This window comes from Eleutherodactylus coqui, chromosome 1, assembly GCF_035609145.1.
Source record: "Eleutherodactylus coqui strain aEleCoq1 chromosome 1, aEleCoq1.hap1, whole genome shotgun sequence".
Classification (NCBI taxonomy): Eukaryota; Metazoa; Chordata; class Amphibia; order Anura; family Eleutherodactylidae; genus Eleutherodactylus; species Eleutherodactylus coqui.
Genome location: NC_089837.1, coordinates 16,301,420 through 16,325,524, shown reverse-complemented (window position 1 = coordinate 16,325,524; position 24,105 = coordinate 16,301,420). Strand labels below are relative to the sequence as shown.

The 24,105-nt window shown below is 48.2% G+C and overlaps 1 protein-coding gene across 6 annotated transcripts in view; it reads left to right on the top strand.

Annotated features, from left to right (window-relative positions):
- Positions 1–22,441, top strand: part of DNMT3A (DNA methyltransferase 3 alpha) — a 355,992-nt gene extending 333,551 nt beyond the window's left edge. For 5 of the 6 annotated variants that reach the window (XM_066594397.1, XM_066594394.1, XM_066594396.1 and 2 more), the window contains 9 exons: positions 1,917–2,100; positions 2,181–2,265; positions 2,352–2,497; positions 5,016–5,106; positions 6,076–6,224; positions 6,437–6,522; positions 9,759–9,828; positions 10,977–11,095; positions 12,645–22,441. In XM_066594397.1, the coding sequence (XP_066450494.1) occupies positions 1,917–2,100; positions 2,181–2,265; positions 2,352–2,497; positions 5,016–5,106; positions 6,076–6,224; positions 6,437–6,522; positions 9,759–9,828; positions 10,977–11,095; positions 12,645–12,786 (1,072 nt within the window). In that variant the 3' untranslated portion in view covers positions 12,787–22,441. The remainder of the gene's footprint in view (positions 1–1,916; positions 2,101–2,180; positions 2,266–2,351; positions 2,498–5,015; positions 5,107–6,075; positions 6,225–6,436; positions 6,523–9,758; positions 9,829–10,976; positions 11,096–12,644) is intronic. The other variant, XM_066594395.1, reaches the window with a different exon arrangement.
- Positions 22,442–24,105: the final 1,664 nt, after the last annotated feature.

Sequence of the window (24,105 nt, the reverse complement as noted above, 5' to 3'; positions counted from 1 at the left end):
GTTGTCTGGTCCTGGCGGTGACATATGCGTGGTTGTGTGGTCCTGGCGGTGACATATGCGTGGTTGTCTGCTCCTGGCGGTGACATATGTGTGGTTGTCTGGTCCTGGCGGTGACATATGTGTGGCTGTCTGCTCCTGGCGGTGACATATGTGTGGTTGTCTGCTCCTGGCGGTGACATATGTGTGGTTGTCTGCTCCTGGCGGTGACATATGTGTGGTTGTCTGGTCCTGGCGGTGACATATGTGTGGTTGTCTGGTCCTGGCGGTGACATATGTGTGGTTATCTGGTCCTGGCGGTGACATATGTGTGGTTGTCTGGTCCTGGCGGTGACATATGTGTGGTTGTCTGCTCCTGGCTGTGACATATGTGTGGTTGTCTGCTCCTGGCGGTGACCTGTGTGTAGTTGTCTGGTCCTGGCGGTGACATATGTGTGGTTGTCTGGTCCTGGCGGTGACATATGTGTGGTTGTCTGGTCCTGGCGGTGACATATGTGTGGTTGTCTGCTCCTGGCGGTGACCTATGTGTGGTTGTCTGCTCCTGGCGGTGACATATGTGTGGCTGTCTGCTCCTGGCGGTGACATATGTGTGGCTGTCTGCTCCTGGCGGGAACATATGTGTGGTTATCTGGTCCTGGCGGTGACGTGTGGTTGTCTGCTCCTGTCGGTGACATATGTGTGGTTGTCTGCTCCTGGCGGGGACATATGTGTGGTTGTCTGGTCCTGGCGGTGACATATGTATGGCTGTCTGCTCCTGGCGGTGACATATGTGTGGTTGTCTGCTCTTGGCGGTGACATATGTGTGGCTGTCTGCTCCTGGCGGGGACATATGTGTGGTTGTCTGCTCCTGGCGGTGACATGTGTGGTTGTCTGGTCCTGGCGGTGACATATGTGTGGTTGTCTGCTCCTGGCGGGGACCTATGTGTGGTTGTCTGCTCCTGGCGGGGACCTATGTGTGGTTGTCTGCTCCTGGTGGGGACATATGTGTGGTTGTCTGCTCCTGGCGGGGACATATGTGTGGTTGTCTGCTCCTGGCGGTGACATGTGTGGTTATCTGGTCCTGGCGGTGACATATGTGTGGCTGTCTGCTCCTGGCGGTGACATATGTGTGGCTGTCTGGTCCTGGCGGTGACATATGTGTGGTTGTCTGGTCCTGGCGGTGACATATGTGTGGTTGTCTGGTCCTGGCGGTGACATATGTGTGGTTGTCTGCTCCTGGCGGTGACATATGTGTGGCTGTCTGCTCCTGGCGGTGACATATGTGTGGCTGTCTGGTCCTGGCGGTGACATATGTGTGGTTGTCTGGTCCTGGCGGTGACATATGTGTGGTTGTCTGGTCCTGGCGGTGACATATGTGTGGTTGTCTGGTCCTGGCAGGAACATATGTGTGGTTGTCTGCTCCTGGCGGGGACGTGTGGTTATCTGCTCCTGGCGGTGACATACGTATGGCTGTCTGGTCCTGGCGGTGACATACGTATGGCTGTCTGCTCCTGGCGGTGACATATGTGTGGTTGTCTGCTCCTGGCGGTGACATATGTGTGGTTGTCTGCTCCTGGCGGTGACATATGTGTGGTTGTCTGCTCCTGGCGGTGACATATGTGTGGTTGTCTGCTCCTGGCGGTGACATATGCGTGGTTGTCTGGTCCTGGCGGTGACCTATGCGTGGTTGTCTGGTCCTGGCGGTGACCTATGCGTGGTTGTCTGGTCCTGGCGGTGACATATGTGTGGCTGTCTGCTCCTGGCGGTGACATATGTGTGGCTGTCTGCTCCTGGCGGTGACATATGTGTGGTTGTCTTCTCCTGGCGGTGACATATGTGTGGTTGTCTGCTCCTGGCGGTGACATATGTGTGGCTGTCTGGTCCTGGCGGTGACATATGTGTGATATGACCATGTCCGTCCTTGGCTCCCGGTTCTCCAGGTGCTTCTGTGTGGAGTGTGTGGACTTGCTGGTGGGACCCGGTGCAGCTCAGGCAGCTATTAAAGAAGACCCCTGGAACTGCTACATGTGTGGGCACAAGGGCATCTACGGGTTGCTTCGGCGGCGAGATGACTGGCCCACGCGTCTACAGATCTTCTTCGCCAACAACCATGACCAAGAATTTGTGAGTACCGCTTTGTGCTGACGATGTCGCCGTCTGGTCATGCGTCGCTCTGACTAACATCCACCGCTCCCCTTCCGCAGGACCCACCAAAGCTTTATCCGCCTATTTCAGCCGAGAAGCGGAAGCCTATCCGAGTACTGTCTTTATTTGATGGCATTGCCACAGGTGATCTTCTCTTCTCCGGGTACTCCATGGGTCTGAGGGTCAGGACTGGATCCCCTAACACTGGACCTCTTCTCTCCGCTGCCCAGGTCTATTGGTGCTAAAGGATCTCGGGATCCAGGTAGACCGATACATTGCCTCAGAAGTGTGTGAAGACTCCATCACTGTGGGAATGGTGCGACATCAGGGCAAGATTATGTATGTCGGAGACGTGAGGAACATCACCCGCAGACATGTGAGTCCTGGCCAAGACAAAATGTGTCACATGTACAGTCATGGTACCTGGAAACCATCAGCAAGCTGATGTTCATGGATCCGTATTTTCTGCTATAGAGCTGTCTATTAGTAACACAGTATGTAAGGCCGAGAAAAGACACATGTCCTTCAAGTTCAGCCTATTACCCCCCAGTGTGGATCCAGAGGAAGACAAAAAAAAACCAATGAGGTAGAAGCCAATTTTCCTCATGTAAGGGAAAAACATTTCTTCCTGACACCCATCTGGCAATCAGAATAATCCCCGGATCACCGACCCTTCTGAAGCAATCAGTGATATAACATATAATATTATTACACTCCAGGTCCCTCTCATACACTGTTATTGAGTTCACCATCACCATGTCCTCCGGCAGAGAGTTCCACAGTCCCACTGCTCTTACTGCTCTACGTGTGAAGAGACCTTTCCTCTAGACGTATAATAGATGATAGGAGAGATCTCTGTACTGACCCCTAATATATTATACATAGTTATTAGAGCGCCCCCTTGTTACAGTCCTGGGTATAATAGATGAAGGGAGAGATCTCTGTACTGACCTCTGATATATTATACATAGTTATTAGAGCGCCCCCTTGTTACAGTCCTGGGTATAATAGATGATAGGAGAGATCTCTGTACTGACCCCTAATATATTATACATAGTTATTAGAGAGCCCCCTTGTTACAGTCCTGGGTATAATAGATGATGGGAGAGATCTCTGTACTGACCCCTGTTATATCTATACATAGTTATTAGAGCGCCCCCTTGTTACACTGATAGTCTGAGTATAATAGATGATAGGAGAGATCTCTGCACTGACCCCTGTTATATCTATACATAGTTATTAGAGCGCCCCCTTGTTACACTGATAGTCTGAGTATAATAGATGATGGGAGAGATCTCTGTACTGACCCCTAATATATTATACATAGTTATTAGAGCGCCCCCTTGTTACATTCCTGGGTATAATAGATGATGGGAGAGATCTCTGTACTGACCCCTGATATATTATACATAGTTATTAGAGCGCCCCCTTGTTACAGTCCTGGGTATAATAGATGATTGGAGAGATCTCTGGACTGACTCCTGATATATTTATACATAGTTATTAGAGCGCCCCCTTGTTACAGTCCTGGGTATAATAGATGATTGGAGAGATCTCTGTATTGACCCCTGATATATCTATACATAGTTATAAGAGCGCCCCCTTGTTACAGTCCTGGGTATAATGGATGATGGGAGAGATCTCCGTACTGACCCCTGATATATCTATACATAGTTATTAGAGCGCCCCCTTGTTACAGTCCTGGGTATAATAGATGATAGGAGAGATCTCTGGACTGACCACTGATATATCTATACATATTATTACAGTCCTGGGTATAATAGATGATGGGAGAGATCTCTGTATTGTCCCCTGATATATCTATATATAGTTATTAGATCGCCCCTCAGCCGTCTTTTTTCCTAAACTAAATAATCCCAATTTTTATAGCCCCTCTGGATATTGTAGTCCGCCCATTCCATTTATTACTTTAGTTGCCCTCCTTTGTACCCGCTGCAGCTCTGATATGTCCTTCTTAAGTACCGGAGCCCCAAACTGTCCACAATATCCCATGTGTGGTCTGACCAGTGACTTCTGAAGGGGAAGAACAATGCTCTCGTCATGCGCCCCTAGACCTCTCCTGCTGCTCCCCATGATCCTATTTGCCTTGGCAGCAGCTGCCTGACACTGGTTGCTCCTGTTGAGCTTACAGTTATAAACCCCCAAGTCCTTCTCCATGTCCGTTTTTCCCAGTGGTTTCCCATGTAGTGTGTAATGGTGGCATGGATTTCCCGGCCCGAGTGCAGAGCCTCACATTTATCAGTGTTACCCCTCAGCTGGCACTTTTTTGCCCCCAACTTATCCAGATCTTCTTGTAACCACCTTGTTTCCTCCTGTCTGCGTCCGGCTCTGCTACATCCTGCGCTGTGCCTCCTCCTGTCTGCGTCCGGCTCTGCTACACCCTGCGCAGTGCCTCCTCCTGTCTGCGTCCGGCTCTGCTACACCCTGCGCAGTGCTTCCTCCTGTCTGCGTCCGGCTCTGCTACACCGTGCGCAGTGCCTCCTCCTGTCTGCGTCCGGCTCTGCTACACCCTGCGCAGTGCCTCCTCCTGTCTGCGTCTGGCTCTGCTACACCCTGCGCAGTGCCTCCTCCTGTCTGCGGCCGGCTCTGCTACATCCTGCGCAGTGCCTCCTCCTGTCTGCGTCCGGCTCTTCTACACCCTGCGCAGTGCCTCCTCCTGTCTGCGTCCGGCTCTGCTACACCCTGCGCAGTGCCTCCTCCTGTCTGCGTCCGGCTCTGCTACACCCTGCGCAGTGCCTCCTCCTGTCTGCGGCCGGCTCTGCTACACCCTGCGCAGTGCCTCCTCCTGTCTGCGGCCGGCTCTGCTACATCCTGCGCAGTGCCTCCTCCTGCCCGACGCCTCTACACTACCATTTTCCCTCTTTTTCCTGCAGATTCATGAATGGGGCCCATTTGACCTGGTGATCGGCGGAAGTCCGTGTAATGATCTTTCCATTGTGAACCCGGCACGGAAAGGTCTGTTCGGTATGTGGTTCTGTGTGTAGATGTAGGGCAGCACACAATACGCCTAAAAGTATCCCCACCCCTCCTGGTGCTGCACGCTGCTGACACCCAGTGGCCAATTACTGCGGGCAGCACCTCTTCACTTAGTTATATGACCAATCACAAGTTTCAGTGGCTTCCTTTTCTCCTTGTGGAGATGTCAACTAGAGAGTCTTACAGGCAATGCATCCTGGGAAAAGGTATGCAAATCCGCTCTCCTCCATAAGGAAGAAACCATAGGTGACTCCAGAGGGGTAGCTTTTGTTTTCCTTCTGGACCAGGACTAATTAGCAGATACAAGTTTGTTACAATGTATGAGTGTAGCCGACGCCCCCCTCAGCAGCGCAGATGTCTCCCCTGTGCTGATAGTTTGTCACAATGTTGCAGGGAACATGTCTGCAGTCCGTCCTGTGTATGTAAACGCAGAGGATTGGCCAGACTGAATACAACTGTAGCGAACCCTCCGCTGTGAGAAGTCAGAGGTTCAGCCCCTGGTTGTAACAAGAACGTTCCCTTTCACTGACAGCAAGCAGAGATCTTGGAAATTGTACAGAATTGAAACGCAAAGTGAGAAATCTATTATGACCGGCCTTTCAGACGTTAGTCTTAATAATAAGTGCGCCGGCGCACGAAGCGCCTGAGACACGAAGCATGCGCCGAAGCAGATTGTACGGCAGGTCCGATCTGGGAGGGTTTACAGCAGTTTCTAGCAAACTTATACATAAATGTGTTGTCCGCGGTGGCCGAGCTCTAAACAAGCCACGCCCCCTTTAAAACCCGTAATGACCGCAGCGGAGAGCAAAAAGTCACACATTTTTGTGCAAATCTGAAACTGGCATGAAAGGTTTTGTGAATGTGAATGTGCCCATGATTGACCCGCTGGTATCAGCTGCCCGTGCCGAGGGGGTGCGGAGCTCCCCGTCTCTGCTGACCGCTCTTCTCTCCCCACAGAGGGCACCGGACGCCTCTTCTTCGAGTTTTACCGTCTGCTTCACGAAGCTCGACCGAAGGAAGGAGACGCGCGGCCGTTCTTCTGGCTGTTCGAGAACGTGGTGGCCATGGGCATCAGCGATAAAAGGGACATCTCCCGTTTCCTAGAGGTAGGGCGCCGCGCGGCAAACCTCCGCTTTACTCCACTCTAGTCACATGCAGAGCTGCATCCACAGTTCTCCAGACTGGCGCTGACTGTTACAGGCCTGATAGCTGAACTATGAGTGCAGCTCTGAGTGTGCTGATGGCTCGGGTCATGTGATCTGTTCCCCGGGGTCCATCGGACGGCTCACTCTGCAGCTTCTCTCTCTTTATCTTTCAGTCGAACCCGGTGATGATCGACGCCAGAGAGGTTTCTGCAGCGCACAGGGCCCGCTACTTCTGGGGTAACCTCCCGGGTATGAACAGGTTGGTGCACTGTGTGTGCTGCGCCCGCTGCGCCAGAGAATGGGCAGGATTCTGCTTTGATGCCAGAGCAGCAGATTTTGCGGATTATATGGAGGCAGGCGGATGCTGAACGTGGCAGCGGGTGTATACACACAGGAGGACCGCGCACTCACTGTATACACACAGGAGGACCGTGCGCTCACTGTATACACACAGGAGGACCGTGCGCTCACTGTATACACACAGGAGGACCGTGCGCTCACTGTATACACACAGGAGGACCGTGCGCTCACTGTATACACACAGGAGGACCGTGCGCTCACTGTATACACACAGGAGGACCGTGCGCTCACTGTATACACACAGGAGGACCGTGCGCTCACTGTATACACACAGGAGGACCGTGCACTCACTGTATACACACAGGAGGGCCGCGCGCTCACTGTATACACACAGGAGGACCGTGCACTCACTGTATACACACAGGAGGACCGTGCACTCACTGTATACACACAGGAGGACCGTGCACTCACTGTATACACACAGGAGGACCGTGCACTCACTGTATACCCCCACAGGAGGACCGTGCACTCACTATATACCCACACAGGAGGACCGCGCATTCACTGTATGCACACAGGAGGACCGTGCACTCACTGTATACACACAGGAGGACCGTGCACTCACTGTATACACACAGGAGGGCCGCGCACTCACTGCATACACACAGGAGGACCGTGCGCTCACTGTATGCACACAGGAGGACCGTGCGCTCACTGTATACACACAGGAGGACCGTGCACTCACTGTATACACACAGGAGGACCGTGCACTCACTGTATACACACAGGAGGACCGTGCACTCACTGTATACACACAGGAGGACCGTGCACTCACTGTATACACACAGGAGGACCGTGCACTCACTGTATACACACAGGAGGACCGTGCACTCACTGTATACACACAGGAGGACCGTGCACTCACTGTATACACACAGGAGGACCGTGCACTCACTGTATACACACAGGAGGACCGTGCACTCACTGTATACACACAGGAGGACCGTGCACTCACTGTATACACACAGGAGGACCGTGCACTCACTGTATACACACAGGAGGACCGCGCATTCACTGTATGCACACAGGAGGACCGTGCACTCACTGTATACACACAGGAGGGCCTCGCACTCACTGCATACACACAGGAGGACCGTGCACTCACTGTATACACACAGGAGGACCGTGCACTCACTGTATACCCCCACAGGAGGACCGTGCACTCACTATATACCCACACAGGAGGACCGCGCATTCACTGTATGCACACAGGAGGACCGTGCACTCACTGTATACACACAGGAGGGCCGCGCACTCACTGCATGCACACAGGAGGACCGTGCACTCACTGTATACCCCCACAGGAGGACCGTGCACTCACTGTATACACACAGGAGGGCCGCGTGCTCACTGTATACACACAGGAGGGCCGCGCGCTCACTGTATACACACAGGAGGGCCGCGCGCTCACTGTATACACACAGGAGGGCCGCGCGCTCACTGTATACACACAGGAGGGCCGCGCGCTCACTATATACACACACAGGAGGACCGCGTGCTCACTGTATACACACAGGAGGACCGTGCACTCACTGTATACACACAGGAGGGCCGCGCACTCACTGCATACACACAGGAGGACCGTGCACTCACTGTATACACACAGGAGGACCGCGCGCTCACTGTATACCCCCACAGGAGGACCGTGCACTCACTATATACCCACACAGGAGGACCACGCATTCACTGTATGCACACAGGAGGACCGTGCACTCACTGCATACACACAGGAAGACCGTGCACTCACTGTATACCCCCACAGGAGGACCGCGCACTCACTATATACCCACACAGGAGGACCGCGCGCTCACTATATACACACAGGAGGACCGCGCGCTCACTGTATACACACAGGAGGACCGTGCACTCACTGTATACACACAGGAGGACCGTGCGCTCACTGTATACACACAGGAGGACCGCGCGCTCACTGTATACACACAGGAGGACCGCGTGCTCACTGTATACACACAGGAGGACCGTGCGCTCACTGTATACACACACAGGAGGACCGCGCGCTCACTGTATACACACAGGAGGGCCGCGCGCTCACTATATACACACACAGGAGGACCGCGCACTCACTGTATACACACAGGAGGACCGCGCGCTCACTGTATACACACAGGAGGACCGCGCGCTCACTGTATACACACAGGAGGGCCGCGCGCTCACTGTATACACACAGGAGGGCCGCGCGCTCACTGTATACACACAGGAGGGCCGCGCGCTCACTGTATACACACAGGAGGGCCGCGCGCTCACTGTATACACACAGGAGGGCCGCGCGCTCACTGTATACACACAGGAGGGCCGCGCGCTCACTGTATACACACAGGAGGGCCGCGCGCTCACTGTATACACACAGGAGGGCCGCGCGCTCACTGTATACACACAGGAGGGCCGCGCGCTCACTGTATACACACAGGAGGGCCGCGCGCTCACTGTATACACACAGGAGGGCCGCGCGCTCACTGTATACACACAGGAGGGCCGCGCGCTCACTGTATACACACAGGAGGGCCGCGCGCTCACTGTATACACACAGGAGGGCCGCGCGCTCACTGTATACACACAGGAGGGCCAGTTGTGTCTAGTAAGGGCCGATAAATCGACTGTACGTGCAGATCGCTGATGATACGTGGTGATTGGCGCTGGTTCCATGCCCGTCCGCGTTGTGGAACGACCAACCACACCATCCATAGTTCTTGTGATGATTCATGTAGCCGTTCATCGCCATCATTGTCGGCATCGCATGCTGTCTGCACATGGAGAGGCGAGCTGCCGACAACCTACCTTTATATGTACCACCAGCCACGATACGACCTGTGATGCCCCTAGAGTGCTGCCCGCTCACTACCGGTCCGCTGGTTCTTAGTGGTAGATTCGGCCCTGGATGGCGGAGTGCCAGTAGTCCGCAAGAGATAAATGGGGCTTTGAAGGTAACGCCGGAGCGTGATGCCTACTCTGTCCACACGGGGCGTACAAGGCGCTATAACAAGACCTAGTGAGATCACATGGCGCTGCCTGGGGCTGAGGCTTATTAAAGCCGCGGAGTCCTCTTCTCCCCTTCGTTGTGAAGTCACATGACTGCGCCATTTCCATATTAACCATATGTTTTCCTTGTGCCTCTAGGCCTCTCGTCTCTACAATAAATGACAGGCTGGACTTGCAGGACTGTCTGGAGCATGGCAGGGTAGCGAAGGTGAGGACGCGGCTCTCGGGCCCCATGTACCCTCCTGGGGAGAGGGGGAGTCAATATTAGGAGATGCTATTTATCTCTAAGCCTGGAAACATTGTGGTCCAACTAACTGTATGCGGCCAGACCACGCCCACAACCAGCCGGCCACGCCCACAGCGGCCCCATGACTTAGCCGTAACGTTCTTTTGCTGCCCGGCGGCTCGTTGTTTGCTGCAGTCATGTTTAGTACTATTTTTGGGTACATATAATGTATTGTGTCACTTCTACATATTTGGCTCCTCTCTTTTGCTTTCTTTTAATAGCGTTTGCCCTGCAGGATCCGAGGTGTATTCAGTTTATTGTACGGGTTTTTTCGGTTACGGCAATACCAAATATGTGGGGTTTAATTTAATGTTTTTTTTAAACAATGAGGGTAAATTGTGCAAAAAGGGGAGGGGTTTTGTGAACATTTTTCATGCTGGGGATTTGAACCTGCGATGCTCTGATTGCTCTGCTAATACCTGCTGGCACTTCTGTACTGCACTGCATTATTACTGATCATAGCCGTCACAGACAGCCATGCCAGACCTTGATGCCATTGTCTGGCATCCACTTGCTGTGGCAGTCCATTGGCCCTCCGCGATCACATGGTGGCATGCCAGTGACATCACTAGGGGGGCACACTCCGTCTGCGAACCGCTTACAGCATGTAACGGATTAGCAGCCGGAATCAGTGTTCTGAGGCCGCGCCATCCATAGGATGTAAGTTGTTGTCCTTTCGTGGAAACCCCTCCTCACCCAGGATGTACTTTTATGTCCTGAGTCAGGAAGGGGTTCAATGAAAATGTAAACTAAGTGGTCTCTTCGCAGATGGCGGACTCCAGTTGTCCCAACACACATCGCCCCTCCTCCCCCTCATTTAGTTTGTAGGGGTATTGGGGAAACCATGAATCCCCACCAGCAGGTGTTGTACATGGGGGCTCCAAAACGCGTTAGCCATAGCTGCTGGTTCTTCACGTGTGAGAGGGCCAGTACACAAAGGGGCGGTGATGCTTGCCCAGTGCCATGGCCTCAGGTGCCTCCAAGAACCCCAGTGGGTGGGCAGGGCTGAAGGGTTATGGATGTGGAGGCAGCCGGCTGTCGTATTCATCTCATCATCCTGTCTTCTTCAGTTTAGCAAAGTCCGAACCATCACCACTAGGTCCAACTCTATCAAGCAGGGGAAGGACCAGCATTTCCCGGTGTTCATGAACGAGAAGGAAGACATCCTATGGTGCACTGAAATGGAACGGTGGGTGCCGATCACGGGGCGATCTGTAATGTGCCTACTGGTTTGCACCGAAGCATCAGTCATTGGCATCCGGACTGTCCAGTAGATGTATTCCTTTATGATGTATAGCGCTAATGTTTCCCGGATCTGCCAGCAGAACCAGTCGGTCTTAAAGGGGTTGTGCCAACATCCACAAACCCTTCCTGAAGGCGGCATCTGGGGAAGACAGCTGCCCCCCCCCCCCCCACCACCACCACCACCATCCCGAGTCCCCGCCTCGGCAACCTTGACAATCAGCTGGTTTTGTCAGGTGAAGCCGCAGCTGTCCAAGCATTTTTCCTGCTGGAACCACTGCAGGCGAAGTGTAGTATTACAGGACGGCCCAAGGTCCACCAGAAAGGGAGCCGCTCTTACTGTGATCTGGGTCACAGAGGTCACTGCTCTATAATACTCATGAATACAGACACAGAAATACAAGGAAAAGAGGAGAGAACCTTGCGTAACAAATTTGTTAGGCCACACCCCTTTTATGCTAAACCACACACTTTGTACGCCCTCACAGTAATATTGACCCTCTCAAATACTAGCATATATCGAAATATGTCAGATACCAGCTCTATACAGTGGTAGTGATTACAGTACATTTACCTCCAATGATAGGGATTGCACTGCCGTTACCTCCAGTGATCACAGGTGATGTCTTCTCTAACTGGTATCATTCCCTTTTCTTATCTATCTGAACCCAGACCGCCATGTTAACTTCTTTCTACCACAGCTTGCCTCTGCAGAATTTGACAGGCATTTTTGACTCCTTGCTTTTCCATCACCTCCCCACCCTGCGCTTTCCACACCTCTACACAATTGATAGTAATTAGGTCCCACACAGCAAGTGCTTCTTTTAGTGCCCTCCACACAGTAAAAGTGCCCAATTTTTCTGCCCCATAAGTAATAATGTTCTATTTTCTGCTCTTAATTAATAATCCCAATTTTCCGCCCCATATATAATAATGCTGTTTTTTTGCCACCATAATCAATCCTGCCCCTCTTCTGCCCACCTCATAAATAATAATGCCCATCCCCCCCATGAATAATGCCCCTTTGTGTTTTCACAATTAATAATGCCCCTTTTCTGCCCCATAGATAATAATGCTGCTATTTTGTCACCATAATTGATGCTGCTCTTTTCTGCCCTCATCCCCTAAATAATAATGATTCCCCATCTCTGCCTTCATAATGATGCCCCATGAGTAATAATGCATTTTTTCTACCATCCTAAGTAGTAATGCCCCTCTGCAGAACTGATGAGAACCAGTGTTGGTGGCCTCCCTCGGCCCACCAGAGAGCGTGTCGCCCCCCTGAATATTGGATATCGCTGGGTCTGGAGTCGGTGCTCCTGTTGCTCGAATGATAACCTAGCCCTGCAGCTGACTTTTTACAAACCCAAAATTTACCAATTCAAGGGTCAGAGTGGCAGCTGATGCCAAGGACCATCTCGTCGGTGCGATCCAGTAGGTACAGCACAACATTATTTGTTCTCAGTCCTGATTTATGCCGTCTTCCTCCTCCCCAGGGTCTTCGGCTTCCCAGTCCACTACACAGATGTCTCCAACATGAGCCGTTTGGCCCGGCAGAGGCTTCTGGGAAGATCCTGGAGCGTCCCGGTCATTCGTCACCTCTTTGCCCCTCTTAAGGAATTTTTTGCCTGCGTTTAAGTAATTGAGGCAAAAGGGACCTGAAGCCGATCCCCCAACCTTCCAGCCTCCCCGCTCCTCCCTCAGCCCACCAGGAAATGAAGAAGAAGAATCTTACACAAACGTTCGATAGAAGAAACCAAAAGATGGTGGAAGAAGAACCAGCAGCGCTGAGGAGCGGGGGGCTTCTGAGAGCTGAGAAGACGCTTCTACGTAACTTCTTGTTCCATGTTACACTCTCCTTTTACGTCTCATTTTATTTTTTAAGTTTTTACGTGATGTTTTTGTAGGGGGAGGGGGATCCTTTTATCTTTCTCCAGTTTTTAGTACAACAACTGTCTGCCGGTCTTCTAAGGCGTCGTCCCAGGGAAGACGTCTTGAGAGGCGGAGCAGCCGCTTTCAGGTTTTTACATTCTAGTCCATTGTAGAAATTGTAGGTTATCCCCCCCCCCCCAATCCCGGTGCTAAGAGTCGGGCTTTCTGGTTTTAGTTTTATGGGTCTTTTAAATGTCCGACGGCCACCCGCCTCTGGGGCCGGTGGGGGGAGGGGCAGTTGGGCTTTATTTTTTAGGCTGCAAATAAAAGGTTAAGTCAATATGTACACACAATGCAAACGGTCCGTGACCTAGGAGTCATGGGCGGGGAATCACGGACATAGCAGCACAAGGGAGGGGCTACATGTGGTGACACGCTTGTTCCACGCCTCTCTTAGCACACATCGAAGCCCATGGTTGCTGACCGGTGCTGTTCCGTTTTACGCCTTCTGGGCCGATCGCGCCCAGCGTACATAACATTGTCCAATTCTCACTCACATTGTCTGGGTCCGATCACCTTTTAATGCAATGACTGGGAATATCAAGGATATCTAGATGTATCAGCATTTCCGATGTTATACAGGATCAATGTTACATGTTACCAAGAGAATGTTGCTGAAAAAAACGTAATTTTAGATTTTTTTTTTTTTTTTTTTACAGTATTTCAGGTGCCTCATGCAAGAGGCCAGGAAAAAAAACAGCAGCTCAGACAAACAGCTCTGACCTCCATCACTGTTTACAGCTATAATACTGTATGTGTAATAACCAACGCTCTACAAGTGTGTGCACAACCTCCATATGCTGTATGAAAGGGACAACCTGCTCTGTCGGCTGAAGGCCGCAGCCGCCCAGAGACGGACGCAGACTATCATAACGGTGCTTATGTCTTCGACTTCAATATGTCTCCACAGCCAAATAGGCAGAGCTTGTCACCTGCAGATTAAAGCCCCCCCCCCCCCAAAAAAAGTAAATATACTATATATAGAAATAAGATTTATATGCTGTATACCTAATGCTACTATATATATTATAGAGTGGTATTATTGTATATCAGTAGTTGTCGCCATTATTGGCCTCAGCGGTCCATATTGGATCTGGTGGTTATATCTTCTGTAGGACACAAATTGTTGCTAGTGATTAGGCAGGGTAGTACTTATCAGTGGTGTTATCCGTAAAGGCTATAACTGTAGGTACTTAAGCCGGCGTGGTAAGAGTGCTTTACCAGATGCAGTAACTGCTATTGATTAAGCAGGAGTAGTAACTGTGAGTCAGCAGGGGCGGTAACTTGCAGTGATTTAGGCAGGGGCGGTAGCTGTCAGTAATAAGGGTGGTAACTGCAAGTATTTAAGCAGTAGTAGTAACTGTGCTTAACCACATGCAATAACTGCTGCTAATTAAGCAGGCATAGTAACTGTGATTCAGCAGGGAAAGTAACTATTACTGATTTAAGCAGGGGTGGTAACTTTCAGCAACTAAGCAGGGGCTGTAACTATTTGTGATTAAGCAGGGGGTAATAACTGATTCCGCAGGGATAGTAACCTGCAATGATTAGGCAGAGGCATAACTGTCAGTGATTAAGCAGGGGCGGGGACTTGTGATTAGGCAGGGGCGGTGACTTGTGATTAAAGCAGGGGCGGTGACTTGTGATTAGGCAGGGGCGGTGACTTGTGATTAAGCAGGGGCGGTACCTGTTTAGCTATATACTTTTGTAAGTTTACCTTTTATTATGTGCACACACTTGTAGAGATTATAGAGTTCATGGTACTACTTATTACTACTGTATACAACACTTGGTGCTTTCCATAAACGGGATGATTAAAAACATCAGCTTCCAACGGTGCCTTAATGAAAAACTTGTGAACCTCCATCCGCAGGGGAAATTTGGCGCTTCCTGAACATGCATATGATCACGGTGCTGACTATGTGATCTGGTGCTTCTATACTAGACGTGTGCCTAACGTACCTATATCTGACTGACCTCATGACACAACCGAGGAAACATAACTGGGAAAACTCTCTTTCTACCAAGCCATCTGCACACCACAGTTCCCGTGCGCCGCTCATCTACTTACCCCAAGGGGGTAAAACAAATCATATACTCCCTACTTTAATACATGATCCCATTCACACTCGCAGAGAGTGCCTTATACCATTGTACGGCCAAGTGTCTCTTCTGGCCTTGTGTTTTATCTCATCATTAGATCACATCAGTAATACAAAGATCACTGGTATGACCCGCTCTTACTACATTTGATCCCTCTATACAGTAGAGCATGAGGATTATCAAACCTTGGCTTGCTGTTTGACAAAGGCCGAGATCTTTCCAGTTCAGACATGGTGCTATCCAATAAAGTCACATAATTTGCAACATAGAAAAAAGGTTCTGTAGGCTGGTCCCAACCACTGTAGGTGACAAGCACCTATTGTCTTCTTCCATGTGTGGACAGGCGTCAACGGTGCCTTATTGCCAACATGCTTGCATGAAACCGGCACCAGCTGTAATGTTTCCCCCAGAGTCAGGAGATTACAAACCTTTCTGGTGAGCTGTCCAAGCCAACGCCATGGCTACGTAGATGCCAACCATCCATGGCTGGGTCCTCTAGCCTATTCACACTCACAGAGCTATGCAACAGAAGCATAAGGTGTGTCAAAGGTTCCAGATCAAAGCGTTACTATCTAGAAATATGGGGTGCCTGCCACTCCCCTCCCACCCCCAGGCACGCTCCAATCTGTTCTGCTATGATTGATTACAATGTGCAAAATCCCAAACTAGGACCAATACTGGTGCTTGCTGTGTAGATTTTTACATACATTTACTGTATAAATAGGGGTCTTCTACCCCTAATGAGTGCTAAATCATACAGAGCTTCCAACGGAGCATCTCAGGCAAGACCAGCCTTATGCACCTCCAGTGGAAGAAAGATGTTTTTAGTCATCCCCAACATCAGATAAAAATACCTGCTTTTTATACTCCTGTTTATAAACCAGGTCTTCAAGATATACACAATCTTGTAACCCCCCATCTCATAGGGGTTGTTATATGATCGCTATTATGGTAAATTGAACATCCGTGATACTGGGACTCTTAAGATTTTAGATTGCAGGGGTTGGTGGTACAGTTGTGGGGTCCACAACCACCCCTCTGCTATTTTATAACACGTGTGACCAGTTGGAACTTTCTGATAGCTGTTGCTTACATTTCATCTTGTCTCTGTTTCTCAGGGGTTGACTTCAACCCTGAGTCGTCTCCACCTTTATATATGATGTGAACATTTTGATTTTTTTTTTTTTTTTGTGTCCAAGTACTTGATGAAGGCAGGGCTGTGCCGTAATGCTCTGGTTTCTTATTCTCAGATTATCTTATGTTTCACTTTATCACCATGTTGTTATTTTGTTTCGATGATCAAGCAGCCGGTGGCTGTTTGCCACATCTTGGACTTGCAGACTCCTAGCCGACCGTACAGTTGAGCTTTTTGCCACTATTCAACCTTGCAGTGATGGTGGCAGGAGTTCTTGGCACAAATGTAGTCATGTCTTAGGCATGGACTGCATGATGTCCTGCATTTGGGATGCACTACCCATGTTGTGTTCCATAAGAATGCTGCCTTATTCTTTGTTGTTAACTTGGAGTTCTGACATTTTGCAGTTCTCAATTTTAGGTAAGAATATTATTTGTAAACTTTTGGTTCTTTTTTTGCCTATTAAAGTGATTTTCCTCCAAATTGTGCTACTGTGTTCAAGATATAAGTAAATTGCTCAATAAAATAGATGATAATGAAGTCTTCCCAGTAGGACTCCTTAAAGAGGTTCTCCGAGGAAGCTAAATACTTATACAGACCTGAAGTGTCAAACCTCCATCTCCAGCATTGGTTCACATGGTATAGCCGGGCTCTCTGTATCCATCATGTCTTCATGGGAAGCAGAGGTTCTGACACCACAGGTCTGTGTCAGTATTTACCCTCACTGTACAACCCCTTTCAGGTTGAGATGATGTGACATTGGGCAATTTCTGTACCTCCAAAGAAAAGATGAAGCTGCACTCTACTCCAATGGTAAAAAAAAACTACAGCTCCCAGGGCTTGGCACTAACATGGCCATTGTGAGACATATTTGAGCATGGAATTCATTGGAAGTATGATTTCTCATATCATTGGGCAACACCTCACTGTAGCATCAGGAAACATGGGGTTTTGGAAGTGGTTAAATTTGACAACCATTGGTTATAACCCAATACTCTAGGCAGGTCTTGGTGAACACACAGTGTACTATTTCTGAATCCTCATGCTCTTGGCTAGTCTGGTCATTTGAGGTTGTTCTAGAAGAGAAAGGTAGAAGAGAAGATAACCAAAATCATGGATGGCACTGGAAAAATAACATAGCATCCTGTTAGAGTCCATAGAACTTACACTAATTTTCATAGATGTGCTGAGTCCTCCATTAATATCCATGTTGTTGAGAGGACAGCTGTGATCTGGATCCTTCTTGGTTAGCAGATTACTCTCAGACCTCCACTCTCGTTGGGCAGCTTGATTGGCATGGCTAAATCTATTGCCTCCTCCAGCATCACCCAAGATAAGAAGTATCACTGGTGGTAGCTCCTCCACCTTCCTCTGCAGGTATTCAAAGAAGATAATCAACTTCAAGTTCTACCACTCAAAGACCACATTACAATATTAGAAACAAGTGAAGACATCCTGATGTTATCATGAGAGGCTTCTTCAGAAAGGTTGTAGACAGGGCGCTCTAGGGGTACAATAAAACTCTATCCTTTAAAAAAAAAAGTCCCAAAATGGGAATTCTGGTGGACGTCACCCATTCTGCTGTAGCTCTTCTATCACTGTGGACTAAGTGAAGAGTCTCCCTCTATACACATCACTGGTCAGTTACTTCTGGTGTCTACATATGGTGCTCACAGTCTTTGTTAGGGCGAAGGGTATTTTTACTTCTCATTCTTTAATACTTGACATTCCAAAACTATTTGTCCAGAACTCGGCTGTGAGGAACGCTGCTGCCCTGCTTGGCTGTAGATCCATCTCTGCTTATGAGCAAATCCATGGGACGCTTCTTTGGTGTAGAAGTTTAATTACGGTGACAGAAAGTTCGACTTCATGTGGTATCCTTTGCTTTATACCTTACAGGACTGGAAAATATCTTCCTGCACAACTGTGTATGACCAATCCTCTCTTTACAGGCCCCGAGGCCGAGCGCCCATCCCCTTCTCTTCCATGATATCAACAACTCTTTCCCTCTTCTCTACTCTTGTCACTAGGTGTCCCTTCGTGTTTATAAAGCTTTCCATCGACGAGGAGACACCTTATTAACTTGTGATGCTCATGTGAGCTCCACTGTACTGGGGAACGGGGTCTCCCTCATCCATGAGAAGATGAGGCTCAGATCAGTCAAAATTACACGAGTCAAAAACTCTCTAGTGGGAAAAGAAAGTCCTTCATTGGTCACTTTTCTGATCCTTCTCCTTGGTCCAGATGGACCTGAAACCTTAGGACTTCCATAGGCAACTTTACCGTGTCCACATGGTCCCATCATTGTACGTGTGGCTTAATATGTCCACTCTGTGTGTTCACCAAGCCTGTGTAGACGGGGCCGGGCACATCCGAACCAGATGTGACTAGAGGAAAAATGAATTGAGAAACTGAATGGGTTTAAAAACTGTAGCATAAAAGATCTGAAATCCAGAGCCTGTATGGGTTCACACGGAGACTCCAGAGCTGCTTTGGAGCTGTAGGCACTACAGGGGGAATTTATTAAGACCGGCATTTCAACATCGGGCTTATGATGCGCCTAACTTATGAAGAGGCACATCCATGTGCCTAGCAAAAAACATCTATGCCATCTGCGAGCTGGAGTAATTTCTGGTATGATTTACAGAAGTCTGTGGAGTAAATTATACTTAAAGTTTCGAGACAAAACTCTGCCCTAAGACTGGATGGGTGTATTACTTGTAGTTCCTCTCTGCCGTCCCTCCGATCTGTCAGTTCCAGGTCCTGTTTTCAGTCATCCAAGATGGCCAACGCAATCTTCAGACTACCTAATCCCCCAAGTGTATTGGTGGTGTTACGACTACCCATGTACTGTACCTGCTATGTGACTGGCCAGAGCTGCTCATGTGATCAGCATTGGCCAATCAGTAATGTGCATTAGCTAGATAGAAAATTGCTGCAGCCATCTTAGCTGAAAACAAGGCCCAAAACTGGTGGATTGGAGGGGCAACGGAGAACAACTGCAGGTCATATACTCCCCTGACCCAGGACCGAATTGTGTCCCGAAACCAGAGGATTGCTTGAAAACTGTCAGAACAGGGCGGTCACTCCTCTTCTCAACAAGCCACGCCCATCCCCCTTCAAAAAAGGGGGGATGAGCCAATATAAATGTAAAAAATTGTAGAGAGATACAGAACTCCCCGGGAAGCCTATTTTCCTCATATCTCCATAACACAGCAGATTTCACAAGACTCTAACATGAAAAATCCTCCATGCCATTGAAGGTACAGCAGAGTCCCAGAGACATCCGTAAGGTCTCCACAGAGGTTAATAATGGTGGGCTTCCCCTTTAAGTAGCTCTGGACTTGAGGTCGGCAAAATAAATGGAGTCTACAGGTGACGAGAAAAAGTTTTTCCCATACTTCACTGTTCTTTTCATTTTGTCGTGCACAGCCCTGGGCAAAGTATAGTTAAAAAAAAAATAAAAAACGAAAAACTAGAAAATGGAAAAAAAAAAAAAAAAAATCAAATGCCTGGATTCCTTAAATAAGCCGAAGGTGGACGGAGATAAAAAAAAAGGTGCTAAACGTTTTATGAGAAATATATATTGTTAAATTAAATCTATCGGTCGCCGACTGTTTCTGTTTTTCCTTTCTACCTTCTTGGTTCGGGGGCGGGGTCTCGTGGTGCTATAGGACGGCCCGCTTATTTTACTCTTCTATATTATTATTATTACGGAAACAAAACTGAAAACATAAAAAGGCATTTTAACTTTGTACTTGAAATAAATACAGAAAAAAAACCGCAAGCGACATTTTCCGTGTTTTAGCCTAGACATTGAACTAGTTGGTGCTTTAACTCTTTGTGACAATGATGTATTCTGAAGATGAAACTACGTAGAGGATTTGATAACTTTTACTGTTACATAACCACAGCTGTTCCATCTTCCATCTTAGAAGCCTCCTTCTGTTTTTTGGGTTTTTTTGTTTTGTTTTCTTCATTCCCCCCCCCCCCCCCCTCCTCCCCACATTCCTTGCACCCCTCGGAGGCTACGGAGTCACATCCTCATTTTCCTTCTCCTGCGTGAGATGTCATTTCCTCCCTGCGTTCTCCCATTACGACTGTGAGTTCCGTGTGTCTTCGTGCTTTCTCCGCCATCTGCTTGGCAAACAGTATCACCAAAAATATTACAAAAAGTTTTTCTTCCTGGCGGAGCTGCAGTAGTGAGGCCAGAGATAACCCTTTTGTCTTCTTGTGTGTGTTGCCGAGCAGGTTGTTAGTCATCTTTCGTGAAGTTAGAATGTTGACGTCCGTTTCTACGTGCCGTCGGTCAGAGTCCATATATATCTATATATTTATATATCTCCGGTCAACTATTGACTAAAGCTACAGCGCCATTTGCCTAAGCATTCGGCAGGGAAGTTGGGCTGCAGCATAGGTCCACCTCCACTGTCCAAAGAAAGGTAGACTTGCTATTTATGGGGGCTTTCATGGATGTCCTTCTGTTATAGTTAACTACAAAAACCTGCTGCTTGTGCCCAACTTTTACAGGTTTTTCAGAAAATAGAGTTGATTTCCTCCCTACCAGCTACCACCTTGGTGGACTAGTCATTGGTCTTCAGGAGGCATCCTGGTCATGATTTTAAGCCATTAGATATGAAATCTTACCTGGGTTATTGGTTGGGCATTTTCCATTCTGAACATGCTAGAGTTGATCGTCTCTATAGATCTTCGTAAACACATCCTTTACTGGTAGACTAGCCAATGAACCCCACAAGTAGTCCACATCTTGATTTTCTGACATATTGGCACTCTAGGGTCATCTGCCATTGATGTAAGCTCCTAACAAAGATATTGGTTGGGTTGTAACATCTAAGATGTTAGTTGATCATTTCCTGACATCTACCTTAACATCTCTGTTACTGGTAGACGTGCCAAGATCTTGGTGTCATTCCATGTTGGCACTCTTGGGTCATATGCCATAGGTGTAAGCTCCTACCAGATATTGGTTGTTTTTTTAAGATATGTAAATCTCAGATGGTGGAGCTCATGATCTCCTAGCATCTATGGTAGCCCCTCTTTTACGGGTGGACATGCCAGTGGACAGTTTAAAGAGTCTATATCTTGGTTCTGTTCCACATTCGCACTCTTGTGTCATCTGCCATAGGGTTAAAGTCTTACCAGTGACATTGGCCTCTTTCTTTAGATATTAGATGATGGAATTGAAGGTCTCCTAACCTCTATGTTAATATCTGCTTTACTGGTAGACATGGCAAAGAGTCCATATCTTGGTTTTATGACATGTTGGCACTCTTGGGTCATCTGCCATAGATGTAAGGTTCTACCCCCAGGATGTTGCATTGGCCTTTTTCCTAACTGTAAGGACCTACCAGATTTTAGTTGGGTTTTTTCAGATATGTAGATCTTAGATGGTGGAGCTGATCTTAACATACCTTAACCTTATCTTGGGTTTTATTCCATGTCGGTACCCTTAAGTCATCTGCCATATTGTTTGGCCTCTTTCTTTAGATCCTAGATGATGTTGTTGAAGGTCTCCTGAGATCTATATTAACATATCGTTTGTTGGTAGACTTGTCAATGGACCTCGTAAAGATTCCATATCTTGGTTTAATTCCATGTTTACATTTAGCATTTGTGGATCATCTTCTATAGATGTAAGGTCCTACCCCAGAATGTGCTTTGGGCTTTTTCCCAAGTGGATGGTAGATGAGAGGCCTGTGTCGTATCCCTCATGTCACTGCTTTAGTCCTCTCATAAGGAGACCTCTGTCATAGAAATGGTGTTAGCCACTGTTTTATTTTGCTATTTATTGACAGTAATAATGTACATTACTCCAAATGGTTGATGGAAGGAGAAGTGCAGGTGGAGAGAGGAGAACGCGAAGGAAGTCGGAGGGGAAGTTTTTGTTTTGTTTTTTTATTACTTAGGGGTATGTTGTAGAGAAACGAGCCCTCTTCTATCGACATTCTGTTGTATCTCTATGTAATTGAAGCTTGTGTCATAGCTGTATATGAACTATGAGGGCTCTCTGCCTGCTGCAGATGGTCCGGTCTGTATCCTCACCTCATTATTATTTTTTTGTGCCCAAAAAAATAAAAAGTAATAAAACATTTTAAAACCTTTTCCACGTCTGCTGTTATTATTTAAATGTAAGTATTACCACTAGATGGCGCTTTAGTGTACTGCATTGTACAGAACTGAGTGCAAACTGCTCTGTACTATCTCATGTCAGTCCATGCACACAGTCAATAGCACACCATGTGGTCAGATGTGGTATTACATAAGTACATGCTGCCCACCAAATCTATCTGACACTTTACACCTAACTTCAACCATTTTGAAAAACAGGAGATGCCATATTTTCACGGGTGATGTTCTTGTGCGTGTTTTGTGCATCGCGAGACACAATTGCACAGAAATAGACATATACCACAATATGATGCACTTGTCTCACAAATCCCATCGCACTCGCAGGGAAAAGCGCATGTTTACAAGTGTGATGTTAGTCCGGATTTCCCATGACTAAGAAGTCATACAAAGGCACAAATGCTGAGTATGCCAACGTGCAATCGGGAAATGTCCCTTAAGGCCTAGCAGGCTGCATTGAGCCATAATAACATGTCTGAGTTTGCCGCTAAATGGAAGTGGAATCCACCAATTCTGCATCAAATTCACAATGAAGACTATGCCCAAAAATGTTTAATTTGAGGGGAAAATCTGCATCCTAGTCAATATGGCGCAGATTTTGTGGACGTTCAGATCTGAAATCTGGGGGGGGGGGGGAGGAGCACCAGAACCGTGCATAGTACATAAATACAGCACCAGAACCAAACTTAGTACATACAGCACCAGAACCAAGCGTAGCACATAAATACAGCACCAGAACCAAGCGTAGTACATAAATACAGCACCAGAACCAAGCTTAGTACATAAATACAGCACCAGAACCAAGCTTAGTACATAAATACAGCACCAGAACCAAGCTTGGTACATAAATACAGCACTAGAACCAAGCTTAGAACATACATACAGCACCAGAACCAAGCTTAGTGTATAAATATAGCACTAGAACTAAGCTCATAACATCAATCCAACACTACAACCAAGCTCAGTACATAAATATAAAACCAGAATCAAGCTTAGTACATAAATACAGCACAGAAGCCGAGCTCAGTACATAAATACTGTAGCAGAACCAAGCAATTGTTTGCGGGGGGCGCCTCAGAACATCAGACGGGAGAAGACCGAGTCGGGTAGCTCCAGAAGATGCTGTCCCAGGAAGGAAGATGATCATCCAGCTGGGCAGATGTAAGAGCGGTCATCGCCCCCAGCCTACATCCGCCTGGTGCCCCCCTACAAGCTGTTGACCATCACCCTGTGTGACCGCATAGGTTGCACATAACTAAGGCTGACCATGTAAAAGCTAAAAACCCATGTAAACGTGACCCGCTGCTGTATGAATGAGTGGTGAGAGTATTTTGTGTCCTGATCGTCCTGAAGACCAAGAGAAATTATAGGTGAAAAATGGGATCCGAGGAGGGAATATTGGGGAATGATGCGGTACTTTTCAATGGGAAAGTAGAACGTTCCTTCCATAAATATCCAGAACGCGTCAAATAGAAATAAACTCTCGGTCATCCTGCCCAACGGGAGATACTTCTTGAGTCTAATTTAAAGAAAGCATTGAGTTAAGTTGATTATTTAACTCTTACGAGTCCACAGTACAGAGAGTATATATCCTGTAGGTCCCTCCCCTTAGTTGGCGAGCATCCAAGTGTTCCCACATA